The sequence below is a fragment of the Rattus norvegicus genome, chromosome 5 (genome assembly GCF_021556685.1).
Source record: "Rattus norvegicus strain SHRSP/BbbUtx chromosome 5, alternate assembly SHRSP_T2T, whole genome shotgun sequence".
Lineage (NCBI taxonomy): Eukaryota > Metazoa > Chordata > Mammalia > Rodentia > Muridae > Rattus > Rattus norvegicus.
Window position 1 is genome coordinate 8094864 of NC_141538.1, and position 14601 is coordinate 8109464.

Sequence of the window (14601 nt, forward strand, 5' to 3'; positions counted from 1 at the left end):
GATAGAGAGACGAGAAACAGACCAAGTCTGCACGGATGGATGGCTGAGCAGATTGATATTTATACTCCAGGAAGCAGAACCTAGATATAAAAATGTATCGATGCATGTCCTCGTGTAGGCGAGTCTTAAAACTGTGTTGAAGGATCGAGTATACAGAGTCCCATATGCTGCGATTCCATCCATTGGAATATCCAGGACAGGTAATCCTGAGGAACAGAATCCATGGTTGCCAGGGTCTGCCAGTGCTCCTCACCTTCCTCACGGCTGCAACCCGTTAATAGAGTTCCTCATGCTGTGCTGATGCCCAATCATAACACTATTTTTTTGCTACTTCATAACTGTAGTTTTGCCACTGTTATGTACATAATGTTGCTATGACACGTGATCCCTGTAGGTGTCGTAACATACAGGCTCAGAACTGCCTACTTGTCATGGAGCTCCCTTCTAGAAGAAAACATTCTGTAATTAGATCCGTTAGTGATTGTAAAGTGCTGTGAGTTGTAAAGCCAGTGTCTTGCTTGCTCCTAATAGATTAATTTGATCTTATGTTACTTTCACATAAAATACAAGACTGATAAAACACGGACTACAAAGACTGATTTTTGTAGACAAAAGTGTAAAAGCTGCTGTCAGCATGCTCTGAATCTTTAGAGAGGAGAGGAAATAGGAGGAGAATGTAGGAATAGGAGGAAAATGTAAAATATACTCGATGGAACTCTGAGAAACAAGGAGGTTACTTGAGGTTAAAATTCCAGCTAGATTGATAGCAGATAAGGCAGGAGGAGGAAGGAGTGGTCTTGAATCTGTAAATTCTGCATGTTCAGAAGGAAGCATAGGATGGAGAGTCGTGCAATAATGGGGCCCCGGAGAGGGAGACAGCATTGCATTGTGGCTCGCAGTTTTCAGTAAACATGTAGCCAGTTCCAAAAACGAAATCAGTGAACCAAAAGTGGAAGAGACAGACCTTAAAGGAACCACTGTCATTAATGGCTGAAAAGCAGAAATCCTAATTGGAAGTCTTCAGACCAGCCCAAGACAAATAGACGTCCGTACTCTGCAATACTCCCCCTCCCCAGCCCACAGGTACCAGGCAAACCCTGTACTGTTAAGCTCCATCTTTAGCCCTGAACAAGTAATAGAGATACGGATGGATATAAGATGTTTGTGGGAATTTCCAGCCAGAAGAGCAGAGCAGCGTCTTTAATGAAAGACGACGTCTGTTGCCTCAGCATTCTCTTCTAGTTGAAAATACGTTTCAAAAAGTCATGGTTTTTTTAATTATTGAAATTTACATAATAAAATTTATTATGGTGACATGTACGGTTCTGTGGATTAGTTATCTTCCATGCTTATTACTGTCAATAATCTTGTAGCTTTATAGTTTTCCCAAACTGGAAATGTAGTTAAATGCGTACTTCTCCCGTTGCTCCTCCCCTGAGCCTCTGACGTCATCATTGTACCCTCTGACTGTGTTTGACTACTCTTACCTTCATAGAAATATAATTGTATATATTTGTTCTTTTGTTAGTGGCTTAATTTAGTACATTTTAAGTTTGTTATAGTATATATCAGAATTTTCTTCCTTTTGAAAATCGAATAGGAAAAACTGAAAAAAAAAAGACAGAGATATTAGTTTTCACTAGTCCTGGATAGTTTTTTATTTGCATAATTGTTCTTGCCAGTACAGGTAAGCAAGAAAAGGCACTCAGACTGGGAAAGAAGGAACACACTTGTCTTAATTCATAAGTGACCAGATCATCTATGTAGAAAATCAGGCAGCATCCTACTAAAGCTAATGAATGAGCAGATCTGGCTTGAAGGATATAAGAGCAATAAAAAGCCAGTAATTTCTAAAGTACACTAATGGGACTCCTAAAATGAAATAAAAGCAATGCTTTTAGGATCATAAAAATATGAAATAGCTGGATTTGGTGATGTGCACACCCACAATCCCTAAACTTGTGAGGCAGAGACAGAAGAATCAATACAAGTTTGAGGTTAGCCTCATCTATATAGCAAGTGTCACTTCATAAGAGCAAAACTAAAACTACTCCCATACTTTCATAGTAATATTTGAACCTAAGAAAATATGTCAGAGGAAACAGAACTACAATTACTGCTGACAGAAATGAAACAGCACCTATATAAATGGAGGGCTTGACCTTCACTATTTACCAGTATCTTAGGAGTTGAATTTCTGAGAAGTTGTCCTAGTCACTGAATTATTTGTGATGCCCAAGGCAATGTTACTTTTATGTTTACTTGTAGACTCATGGACTTTTGGAAATTCTGAGTCCCTTACTGCACACATCCTCACCTGAGATGGAACAAGTCCCCCCAACCCCCACTCTGCCTTCCTTTACTGTTCACGTTGCCAGCTTTTGATTGTCACACTGGCTGCACTTCTGCGCTTGTCTTAAAACAGTGCCAACATACAGTATTGAAGGCTGTGAGTGTTCCTAGCTAACAAGGGCTCTGATGCGCCTTTTGGGAAAATTACCTATTAGGTAAACTCTGATTCGGCTGGATAACAATGTTCTCTTGGCTCTGATTTAATGTTAACGAATCAACAATATACATGTCTTTAAAAACTTACATTTATTTATTTATTTATTTATTTATTTATTTATTTATTTAGAGTGTGTATGTGGTCTGTGTGTGTGTCTGTGTCTGTGTGTGTCTGTGTGTGTGTATGTGGTCTGTGTGTGTGTGTGTGTCTGTGTGTGTGTGTGTCTGTGTCTGTGTGTATGTGGTCTGTGTGTGTGTATGTGGTCTGTGTGTGTCTGTGTCTGGTGTGTGTGAGTGTCTGTGTCTGTGTTTGTCTGTGTCTGTGTGTGTGTCTGTGTGTGTGTGTGTCTGTGTGTCTGTCTGTGTCTGTGTGTGTGTCTGTGTGTGTGTGTGTGTGTGTCTGTGTGTGTCTGTGTCTGTGTCTGTGTCTGTGTCTGTGTGTTAGCACACACATGCCATGATGCATGTATGGAGGTCAGAGGAAAACTGGCAGGCGTCAGGAGTCAGGTCTTCTTTCGTGTGGGTTCCAGATCGTCAGACTCAGTGACAAGCCCAGTGTATACATTTTAAGTAGAGAGCCTTTGAACAGAAATATATAAAGATCGTGTATTCATGAATGGAAGAAAATGTGGCCAGAGGGCTGCAGGAGAATAATCTCTTCCCTTGGAGCAGCGGTTCTGTGTTCACTAGTCCTCTTGGCAGGAACGTAGATCTGTCACACACTAGCTGTATATCATTTTCATGAGTTGCCAGACAGCTTTCTTGATGTCCACCAAATCTGTAGATTTGAGATAATGATATTACAGTTTTTATATACCTCGTTGTTGAAATAGGCAAAATCATTAAAACTTTATTTAAGGATTCAATAACATCGAGCCAAGATAACAGAGTAAATGAATAACCTAAGAGGCCAATTCTCCATGATCCAAGAACTATAAATAAAGCTCAGTGGAAAGAGTATTGCTATAAAAACAGACAAATTGATGGAACAGAGTACTTCTTTCAGAAATAAAGCCACTTATAGACAAAAGTCAGGAGTAGAGGAAGTAGAGCCACAAATGGTACTAAAGCCTAAGATGACTGTCAACTTAAATGTGATACCTCTTGAAGAAAATGAGACCAGTTAGATGATAACGTCCTTGCCTTGTCAGCGAATCGTGACCCATGGACGGATGAATGGGTAAACCGTTGTTGTCAATGCATAGCCTGTTTGCCTGCTTTGTGGTACTTGCTGTTCAGATTATCACTGTGACTGTCTTATCTAAATCTCCTATGCAGTTCCTGTGTGTGTTGCTGCCTTCATAGAGGTTGGTACAGTTGAATTTTAATCAACACTATGCCCCTAAATACCATTAACATCTGTCTCAGCGACTTTTCTGTTGCTGTGAAGAGACACCATGACCAAGGCAAATGGGTCCTATGGTTTCAGAGGGTTAGTTTATAGCCCTCATGGCCAGGAAGCAAGGAGCTAAACAGTCATGGTGCTGGAGCAGAGGTCGAAAGCTCATAACTTACTGGCATGGTGGTGGTGGAGAGAAAGTGAGATTGGGCCTGGTGTGGCTTTGAAACCTTAAAGCCCAGCACCTCAGTGACACATTCACTCTAGTAAGGCCACCCATCCTGATCCTCCCCAGACAGTTCCACTAACTGGGGACTAAGCATTTAAACGTATCAGCCTCTGGTAGCCGTTCTCATTGAAACCACCACACACCCATGTCCTTGCCCAGTACTTATGTGTAAATTTAAAAATCTCAACAATGATACATTGCAAGGAGCTAGAAGTAAGGGCTTTCAGAATATTTTAACCATGAACAAGTGATAAACTTTGAGTAGTTAGATAGACTTAGCCTGGTTTAAACATTGTACAGTGTGTAATTCACTCCCTTGCTATTTGCGTTAAAACATTTATATTTCTTCCTATCTTACTGACGTAGTACATTTTTCATGTTAGCTATCAGTTTTTGCATAGTGGCGTCTAAGTTTTTTTTTTTTTTTTATCTAGAAAAGTCTTTTGTGTTACAGGATTACAACAAATACGTAGTCAAAGTGTCTTTTGCATTTTAATTATTTTGGAATTTATTATGTTTTTGGTATGAACTTGCTGCTTTTTCTAGTGGATAGATGTAGTGGAGTTCAAAGCCTGAGCGGTCTTACAGTGGGCTCTGTGTGGACAGGTTAAGTGCCACGTCCACTTTGAGTGGGAAACTTCATGCTGTTAGCTCTGGGCAGATGGCTGCGTTTTCCTTAGAGGATCAAAAGCTAGGAGAGGCAAAGTTCTTTCATCTTTGATTTTGTTTAATTTTGCTTTGTTTTTTGCCTTTTTTCCCCGTGCAATCTCTGATGAGTTCCCTCCAAGAGCAGAGATGAGAAAGACAGGAGTTGGGAAGGAGATGGGGAGGGGCTGTGTCCTTTATGACACAAGGATGGGAATGAGTGTTGTGTGGAGGGAGCTGCTGGGACACCAGTAGGTGTGCGGCCTCACTGGCAGCAGCTCTGACTTGCATGTGTTCTGTAGGGCGTCTGCTACTGTGAGCTCTGATGTAGGAAATGTCTGCTGCTTTAGTGGGTTCTGGTTCAGTCTCTCTTTATTGCAGATCTCCCATCCACCGGCTGGACCTAGGCCTCCCCGCTCATATGCAGCAGATATGCAGCTTGACCTTTATGTGGGTCCTGAACAACTAGAGCAGGGGCTATCCCAAAAGCTGTTGGCTGTACATGGAATATGTTCTACTAGCTGGACTGCCTTGTCTCACCTCAGTGGGAAAAGAAGCCCTTAGCCTCTCAGTGGCTTAAAGTGCCATGGTAGGGGGACCCAGGGGAACCCCCACCTACTCAGAGAAGGGGAGGGGGGGTGACCTGGAGGGGGGCAGTGAGTGGGATGTAAACTGAATAAGTAACAAAAAGATTAAATTAAAAAATTAAATAAAAATTTTTAACCTTTTATATGTATTTTATGTGTATTTTGTCTGTGCAGCATGTGTGTGCAGTGTCAGTGGAGGCCAGAAGAGGGCATCAGTTCCCCTGTGACTGAATTTGCAGCCAGTTGTGAGCCATCATATGGGTGCTGGGAATTGAACCCTGGTCGTCTGGAATAGCAGCCAGTGCTTTTAACCACCAAGTCATCTCTGCAGCCCCATTCATTTTTCATTCTGCTCATGATTCACTTGATTTGTTTCATGTACTGGTGTCAACACAGAGCCATGTGCAAGTGGACTATACCTCTAGCCTTTGTCCCTCTCTCTCCTCTTTGGAGGTGTAGCTAAGTCTGGACACAAACTTGTACTCCTCCAGCCCCATCTTCCCCATCTTCCCCAAGGCTGAAATTACAGATGTATGGCTGTGTTTGCTTCCGTATATCTCTGAAAAGCTTGAGCCATCTTTTCCTTGTCTTCTGACCTTGATGACATCCTGTTTTCTTTAACTAATGTTATTACAGTCCTTTACAACCTCTTTTTCCACACCCCTGTGTGTCAGGCCTCTCTGTTACAGCCTTGTCACAGTGCCCACCACACTGATTTGTAGTGCTTGTTAATAGTATACTTGTGTCTCCTACTAGACATCGCTTTTGGAGACAGATTTCACCTGTATGTTGAAAACATATTTTTAGTTTGAATAGTCAAGACTCAGAAACCTTATAATATTTGTGCAGATATGTATATCTAAAAATACAGTGTATATTTGTATTTTTGTCTGAGATAGTTATTTTTGTAATATACAGATATTTTACAAATATTTTAATTCAGGTTTTATTCTAGTTGTATGCAAGTGAATTTCATATCAATTAAGGTAGACTATTCTATTATATAGAAAGGAGAAACTCAGTAAGTATAGTTTATATGACAGTTGGGGATTTTTCTGTGGAAAGAGATGGAAGGTGTTCCAGTGACCCAAGGGGGAAAAGGGTAATGAGTGTCAGAGGATGCTAAAGAATGTGCTTGTATGCATAAAATCAGTCTGTCCTGATAGAACATTTTGATTTAGAATGTGTGCATCTAGAAAGCCATAAAATTTCATAAAACTATTATCAATAGTTTTAATAAATAATAAGTAATTTATACTTATTAATAATATATTATTGTTAATAGTGTCTTATAGATTATATATAACCATCTACTGAGAAAAACCTTTTAGTAGATTTTCCTGTATGGAAAGTAAAATCTCATTACTTTTAAAGTCACATTATATGCAGTGGCCCTCTGCAATGTTAGTCTTACACTGTGGAATCTATCACTGTTAATCTTATTTAATGTAAAAGAGAGTATTACTCTTTCAGCTGCCCAGATCCATGAATCACATTTCATCACATATTAGTGATAGTTTTCAAAGAGACATAATACAGGGGGTTGTGGTGCACAACTTCAGTCGCAACATTCGGGAGGTAGAGGTGAGTGGATCTCTGTGAGTTCAAGGCCAGCCTGGTGTATGTAGTTCTAGATCTGCTGTTTTCATCAATAGGGTCTGGCCTTCTTTTTCTGGGAGGCAACAGAGGGTTACAAAAGTAGCCTATGCTGTTCTGAGGGTCTCTTGCAACCCTTTGACCAACAACTGGAGAAGAGGTTTCTATGTTTAGCATTGAGGCTTTTGGTGGGAGCTTTATCACCCCAAGTTGTAACCTTAATTAAATTGTATGTGTATATGTTATACATATTTTATTTAATTTTAAGAAACATAAAATGTTAAGAATCCCTGTGTCCCTTTCATTAACATCCTTACATTTCATATATGTATATGTACAAGTGACTCTAACATCCTTATGTTATCTGTATAATACTAACACTAACATCCTTATGTTATATATATAATACTAACACTGGCATCATTAGGTTTTATATATAAAACACTAATACTGACATCCTTATGTTATCTATGTAATTATCACTGGTATCCTTATGATATATATATATATATATATATATAACACTAACACTGGCATCCTTATGCGATATATATATATCAGCATCCTTATGTTATATATATAAAACACTAACATCCTTATGTTTTATATATACACACACACCAGCATCCTTCTGGCATTCTTATATATATAACACCCCTTTCACTAACATCCTTATTACACACACACACACACACACACACACACACACACACAAGCATCCTTCTCGTGTGTGTGTGTGTGTGTGTGTGTGTGTATAAGGATGTTAGTGCACAGCTATGTTGTATCTAAGTTTGTCTGTCTTCCCTACCCATTGCTGGGAATGACACCCAGAGGGTCTAAAGCCTGCTGTGCAGCTGGATTGCTGAGTTAGAGCCTCCAAAAGTAAGGCTGTAACTCTTTACTGTTTAGTAGACTGCTTTGTTCGATCCCTTTGTAGCTACTTTTTCATACCTTTGGTATGACTTCAGAATTATTATGTAAATTCTCTAGCTCTGTGAGGTTTCTAGTTACCTAATAAGTTTTCTGATTACCTGGAGGACAAGAGCGGGTGGCTCATGTCTGTAATCTCAGTCTCTTGGAGGCTGAAGTGCGAGACTTAGGGATTTAGGAGCAATTTGGGGGGTAAGTAGCAAGTTCCAGGCCATACATATACATACATACATACATACATACATACATACATACATACATACATACATACATACAGGCTGTACATACTAACACCCTATCCTAGACAAAAACCCCAAATTGTGTAAAGTTGTATCAGAAACAGATAACTGACTGTTTTTAAAGTCGCCATCTCTCAGCTGGTTTTAGTTATGAAGCTTTATCAAACAGGTTCTTGCACCACACTCATCATAAACTGTTTTATTGGATTCATATTAGTTTTATGAAGGAAAAGTTCAAATAAATGAAATTAAAGGTTTATACTTTACTACTTGGTACTTCCTGAAAAGGATTTAGATTAAGTTTTATTATCAAACAAGGATTGCATAAATATAAATTATATTTAAAGATTATACAGCTAAACATTTTCATCTATAAAATGTTCACATTATGACAGGTATGCTTTTAATACTTTTTGCATTATTAATGTGAGTTCATAGTATTATAGAATGAAATGGATTAGGCAACATTTTACCACATCAATGATTTCTTACTTTTAATATTTGATTTCATCCATCTAGCTATCATTTTATTTATTTATGTATTTTGAGGCTTGCTATATAGTGCAGGTTGATCTTCCACTCGTGGTCCTGTTGTAGGTTCTTGAGTGTTGGGATTTCAGACATGCATTACCATATCTGCCTGTTTCTGCTTTTTAAATATATCCAGTAAGCTGTCTGTTTCTTGTGCTTGGGACAGTTCATGTCATGGTAATGAGAACTAATATTGATTGTAGCATCAGATCATCAAATTTTCTGTAGTGGAATGAATGAATATAAAGTGCTTCTTTGCATGATTCATAGTGAATTACTTAGAAGGTAGGTTTTCCTAAATCTCTCCAGACTTTTATCTATTTTTGGTCTCTTTCAGAATATTGACTAGTTCTGTTTCAGTTCGCAGGACACTTAGGATGCTGAAGGCATCAGACCAGCTGTGCCACCAGTGGCTGCACTGACTCAGTCTCTTTGCTTCAGTTCACCGTCGTTGCTTGTGTTCTACTGAGAATCTGTGTAGCCTTCTCGAAAAGCCATTTCTTAAGCCTGGCGTTCATAATCAGAGAACTGCACCATATTTATTTTCCTGTTAAGAACTTTACAAATTTAAATGAATTTTGTTTTATATAGTAAACCATACTATAAGTTTGTACATGAGGTTCCTGAGTTGCTTTTTTTCTTTTAAGTATTCTCCATACATTATTACTGCCTTAGCAGAAACTAATGTACTTACATGTCTTATGCTTAGATCCTAAATATTTTCGGCCTTGATTAATGGGAGATTAAATAAAAACTAAAAAAGTTAAATGTGTCTATAAATGAGATAAAGGAAAACATAGGATAAAATAATTTACTCCAGTATTTAGAAAGTACTCTAAAAACTCAGTACCTCAAATCTACTGTAGCAGACCATAGCACGCATTTAAACTTAACCTTACAGTGTCTTCTGAGTGAAGCAGATCCTTCCTCTTTCATTCTTCTATTTACGTTTATTGTTTTTTATTGTGACAGGGTCTCCCTGTGTTGCTCAGACTGGTTCTGAAGTCCTCAGCTTAAGACATGCTTCTGCCTCAGTCCTACTCGGGCTTTCACCTCACAGAGCAGCAGAGGGTTAACGAGCCTTGTGACCTAGGAAAGAATTTCTTAAGACATAAAAAGCATAAACCTTAGTAGAAAAACATTGATAGCAACTACATACAAAATAATCCATAAAGCCCAACAGAGGCCCTTCACAGTGAGCTGTAACAAAATGGCTAACTTCACTAGTAACTCGGGACTGCAGAAAAAGTTCAGACATTGGTGGACATCGTCAGGTAAGCATCAGTGTAAATGAAATTAGACATGAGACTTTACTTCACATTTTCACGTTTGAAGCATTGTAAGGTTGTTTGGCACAGTCATTCTGAGAGCCACTTGGCTTTTAAGAGAGTGAAGAATTCAGCTCCTAAATGCCTCAGTATGGGATGGATGAAAAGCTACCACTGCAGTAGTGCCGGGGAAAGTCTGTATCAGTTAAAATGCCACACAGAAGTCAGTGTCAGTCAAAATCCCAATATCCTAGGGAGACAGTGTCTGAGAAAACTCAAGTCTTAATGCTGTAAATGTGAGTTGAAAGCCCGATATAGCAAGACTACTTCTTTATGACTACATATACAAATACAAATATATTTTACACGCGTCTCTAAAAGGGTATATTCTAAATTCATCTTGGTAATTTTCACAAAAGAGTAAAGGAGCTTTATGAAAATGGAGCACAGTTTGCTTCTTCTTAAAGAAAACATTCATAAATACAAAACAACGCTCAAAGCAAATGTAGAAAACGCCAACAGCTTTGATGCTGGGCACTGATGGAAGCATTTCATTTTTCCTCTTTTTACCCCCTTTTTTTTTGTTTTGAGACAGGGTCTTATGATGGAGTAGCTTGAAATCCTCCTTTTCTACAGAAGTAGAAAAAGGCTGCTAATTGTTCCACTTGCTGCTTTTAAAATTTTCCTAAAAAATTAGAAGAAAACATTTAATTTGCTGAGGGTTACCAGAAATATTATATATTTATTATATAAATATTAAATATTTACCCTTAGGACTTTATCCTCAAGTTTGGAACCTGTTCTGCGCCAAAGCGAAAGGAAACATATTGATTGATAAGGTGTTCAGAAATTGGGCGAGGGATAGTGTTCAGTTGGTAGAGGGTTTGCCCATCACGTAGGAAGCCCTGCGTTTGATCCCTACATGCGACTGGATGTGGTGCTTATACCTACAATCCCAGCACCGGTCATCCTTGTCTACAAAGTAAGTTTGAGTTTGAAACTATCCAGGGACACATGAGACTCTACCTTACCAAATAAAAAGACGAATTACTAAGACTTAAGATACTTAACTGATAACAGTAAAAGTCTGTTGAGAGAAAAGGGAAACTTATAATAGAAATTAAAAGCTGTTTATAATTAAGTATGGTGGTGGTGTTATATGTATATAGAGAATAACTTAGCTAAGAAAAAGGTATCTTTGTTTATTGTTCAAGATTTGCTTCATTCTATTGCACGTGGTAGAAGACATTATATAAGAATTTAAATAGAAATTTATGAAAATAATTTAGCTGTATGATCTAACTTTAGTCTAAAAAGTCAAACCTAGTTTTTCTTCCACTTTTAAAAGTCATTCTTGACAAAAACTTTACAGCCTTTTTATTTGCAGCTTTTCTCCACGATAAAATGGCAAATCCCAAAGAGAAAACTCCAATGTGTCTGGTAAATGAGTTAGCCCGTTTCCATAGCATCCAACCCCAGTATAAACTTCTGAATGAAAGCGGGCCTGCTCATTCGAAGGTAAGGTTACAAAGAGAGGCGGTGATCGTGCTGCTCAAACTGTCAGACTTAATTTGTCAGGTTTCGTTATGCTTTGCTTGGGGGGTGGTAAACGGCCTGGAGACCTCTAAGTCAAGCAGTCTTGTGTGTGTTACGTTTTGTAGAGCTTTCAGATACAGTACCTCCTAAGAAGACCCTGAAGCCGTAGGACTGTCACAGTTTGTGGTTGAAGGATCTCAGTTATAGGAACGTTAAGTGTCTAGCCTAGGAGATTATAAATACCAGCAGTGGTGTTCTTCCCAGTAAGTCAGAGCTGGTAGAACTAGGATGGCCAGAGCAGGTATTACAGTGGTTCAATGTGATGTTTAATTTTAAGATCTTTATAAAAGAACCTGTAAGTTGTTTATCATTGTTATCTGTGTATTTATTTGCAATGTTCTTTTGGAAACAAAGGCAGTTTTTATTTATAGCTACATATACATATATTTTACATACATTTCCTTGATACGTGTGTGTGTGTGTGTGTGTGTGTGTGTGTGTCTGTGTGTGAGTGTGTGCATGTGCATGTATACATACAGATAGACATAGATATTAATTACAAGGAAATTAGTACATCTATGTTTGAGCTCTGTTCATCTCTTGGAAAACATTTCAGTTGTGCATGGTTTTCCCTGGCACATTTTAAGTTGGGTATTATGAAAGTCCTGGACTTTTGTATACAATATGTAAACAGTTGGTTCTGTGAGAGTAGTTAGTCTATAATGCAGGTGGCATTTGGGATATTTGGATGTTTTCTGTCTTGTACAAAGCAAGGAAAATAGGTGAAGCTGTGGCCTGTTGGGTTTGTTTGTTGTTAGCTTTTCTGGAGTCATTCTGGGCAGTATCCATGCCACCTCTTGCTTGTAGCAGAGAAGGCAGTTGTGACCTTGTTCTAGCTGCCTCTCCATGGGGCCTGGCTCTTTTCCACCCGTTTTGTTCTTAACTGTGTCAGACTGTTTACATTCAACTACCTTATGGGATTTTCACATCTCTGCTTTCTCAAAAGTGACTAGTAAAGTCCTCCTGCCTTAATCCTCCCCTCCCCCCCTTTTTAATGGCCATCCCTCCATCTTTACTTTCTGTGCCCTTTGCTGCTCCTCTTCCTTCTCTGTCAGCAATGTCTCCTTCCAGTGTATTGTTCCCATCAGCCTGTAGGCATGCTGTTAGCTTTTCTGTCTTAAAAGCAATTTGACAGGATGCCTTCCTTAGGTCCTGTGGTCACCTCTGTCCTGTATAGATTCGTGCAGGAGAGATCCATATGCCTGCTTCTAGTTCCTCCATAGTCAGTTTTGTTCCTCCCACCCCATGGATTTTCCAGTGGACGCCAACCAGCACCTCTAGTGGTGAACGCTGCCTTGGTTGTCAGGCCTGTGTTCCAGAACTGCTGCTATACCCTCCTTGCTGAGGAAATATCCTTTCTTCCGCTTTATCTTTTGTGCCACGGGCCATGTATGTATGTTTTGAAGACTTTTTGTGTTATTTATTTATTTTGGTTGAGATGTCCCGCTGCGCTCCCGGCTGGCTGCAGGCTCTGTCCTCACTTTCCTAAGGCAGGATTTCATGCTTACACCACCTCCCTGCTCACGAGCCATGTTTTTTTTTTTTTTTTTTTTTTTTTTCCTTTTTTTTTTTTTTTTTATTAACTTGAGTATTTCTTATATACATTTCGAGTGTTATTCCCTTTCCCGGTTTCCGGGCAAACATCCCCCTCCCCCCTCCACTTCCTTATGGGTGTTCCCCTCCCAACCCTCCCACCATTGCCGCCCTCCCCCCATAGACTAGTTCACTGGGGGTTCAGTCTTAGCAGGACCCAGGGCTTCCCCTTCCACTGGTGCTCTTACTAGGATATTCATTGCTACCTATGGGGTCAGAGTCCAGGGTCAGTCCATGTATAGTCTTTAGGTAGTGGCTTAGTCCCTGGAAGCTCTGGTTGCTTGGCATTGTTGTACTTTTGGGGTCTCGAGCCCCTTCAAGCTCTTCCAGTTCTTTCTCTGATTCCTTCAATAGGGGACCTATTCTCAGTTCAGTGGTTTGCTGCTGGCATTCGCCTCTGTATTTGCTGTATTCTGGCTGTGTCTCTCAGGAGCGATCTACATCCGGCTCCTGTCGGTCTGCACTTCTTTGCTTCATCCATCTAGTCCAATTGGGTGGCTGTATATGTATGGGCCAAATGTGGGACAGGCTCTGAATGGGTGTTCCTTCAGTCTCTGTTTTAATCTTTGCCTCTCCCTTCCCTGCCAAGGGTATTCTTTTTCCTCATTTAAAGAAGGAGTGAAGCATTCACATTTTGATCATCCGGCTTGAGTTTCGTTTGTTCTAGGGATCTAGGGTAATTCAAGCATTTGGGCTAATAGCCACTTATCAATGAGTGCATACCATGTATGTCTTTCTGTGATTGGGTTAGTTCACTCAGGATGATATTTTCCAGTTCCAACCATTTGCCTACGAATTTCATAAACTCGTTGTTTTTGATAGCTGAGTAGTATTCCATTGTGTAGATGTACCACATTTTCTGTATCCATTCCTCTGTTGAAGGGCATCTGGGTTCTTTCCATTTTCTGGCTATTATAAATAAGGCTGCGATGAACATAGTGGAGCACGTGTCTCTTTTATATGTTGAGGCATCTTTTGGGTATATGCCCAAGAGAGGTATAGCTGGATCCTCAGGCAGTTCAATGTCCAATTTTCTGAGGAACCTCCAGACTGATTTCCAGAATGGTTGTACCAGTCTGCAATCCCACCAACAATGGAGGAGTGTTCCTCTTTCTCCACAACCTCGCCAGCATCTGCTGTCACCTGAGTTTTTGATCTTAGCCAATCGCACTGGTGTGAGGTGAAATCTCAGGGTTGTTTTGATTTGCATTTCCCTTATGACTAAAGATGTTGAACATTTCTTTAGGTGTTTCTCAGCCATTCGGCATTCCTCAGCTGTGAATTCTTTGTTTAGCTCTGAACCCCATTTTTTAATAGGGTTATTTGTTTCCCTGCGGTCTAACTTCTTGAGTTCTTTGTATATTTTGGATATAAGGCCTCTATCTGTTGTAGGGTTGGTAAAGATCTTTTCCCAATCTGTTGGTTGCCGTTTTGTCCTAACCACAGTGTCCTTTGCCTTACAGAAGCTTTGCAGTTTTATGAGATCCCATTTGTCAATTCTTGATCTTAGAGCATAAGCCATTGGTGTTTTGTTCAGGAA

The 14601-nt window shown here is 39.5% G+C and overlaps 1 protein-coding gene across 19 annotated transcripts in view; it reads left to right on the plus strand.

Moving 5' to 3' along the window:
- Positions 1-14601, plus strand: part of Stau2 (staufen double-stranded RNA binding protein 2) — a 245859-nt gene that overhangs the window by 16043 nt on the left and 215215 nt on the right. For 6 of the 19 annotated variants that reach the window (XM_087660247.1, XM_087660253.1, NM_001007149.2 and 3 more), the window contains 1 exon segment: positions 11260-11390. The exons of 8 other annotated variants lie outside the window; for them this stretch is intronic. In XM_087660247.1, coding sequence (XP_087516373.1) covers positions 11277-11390 — 114 coding nt within the window. In that variant the 5' untranslated portion in view covers positions 11260-11276. 19 annotated transcript variants of the gene reach the window in all.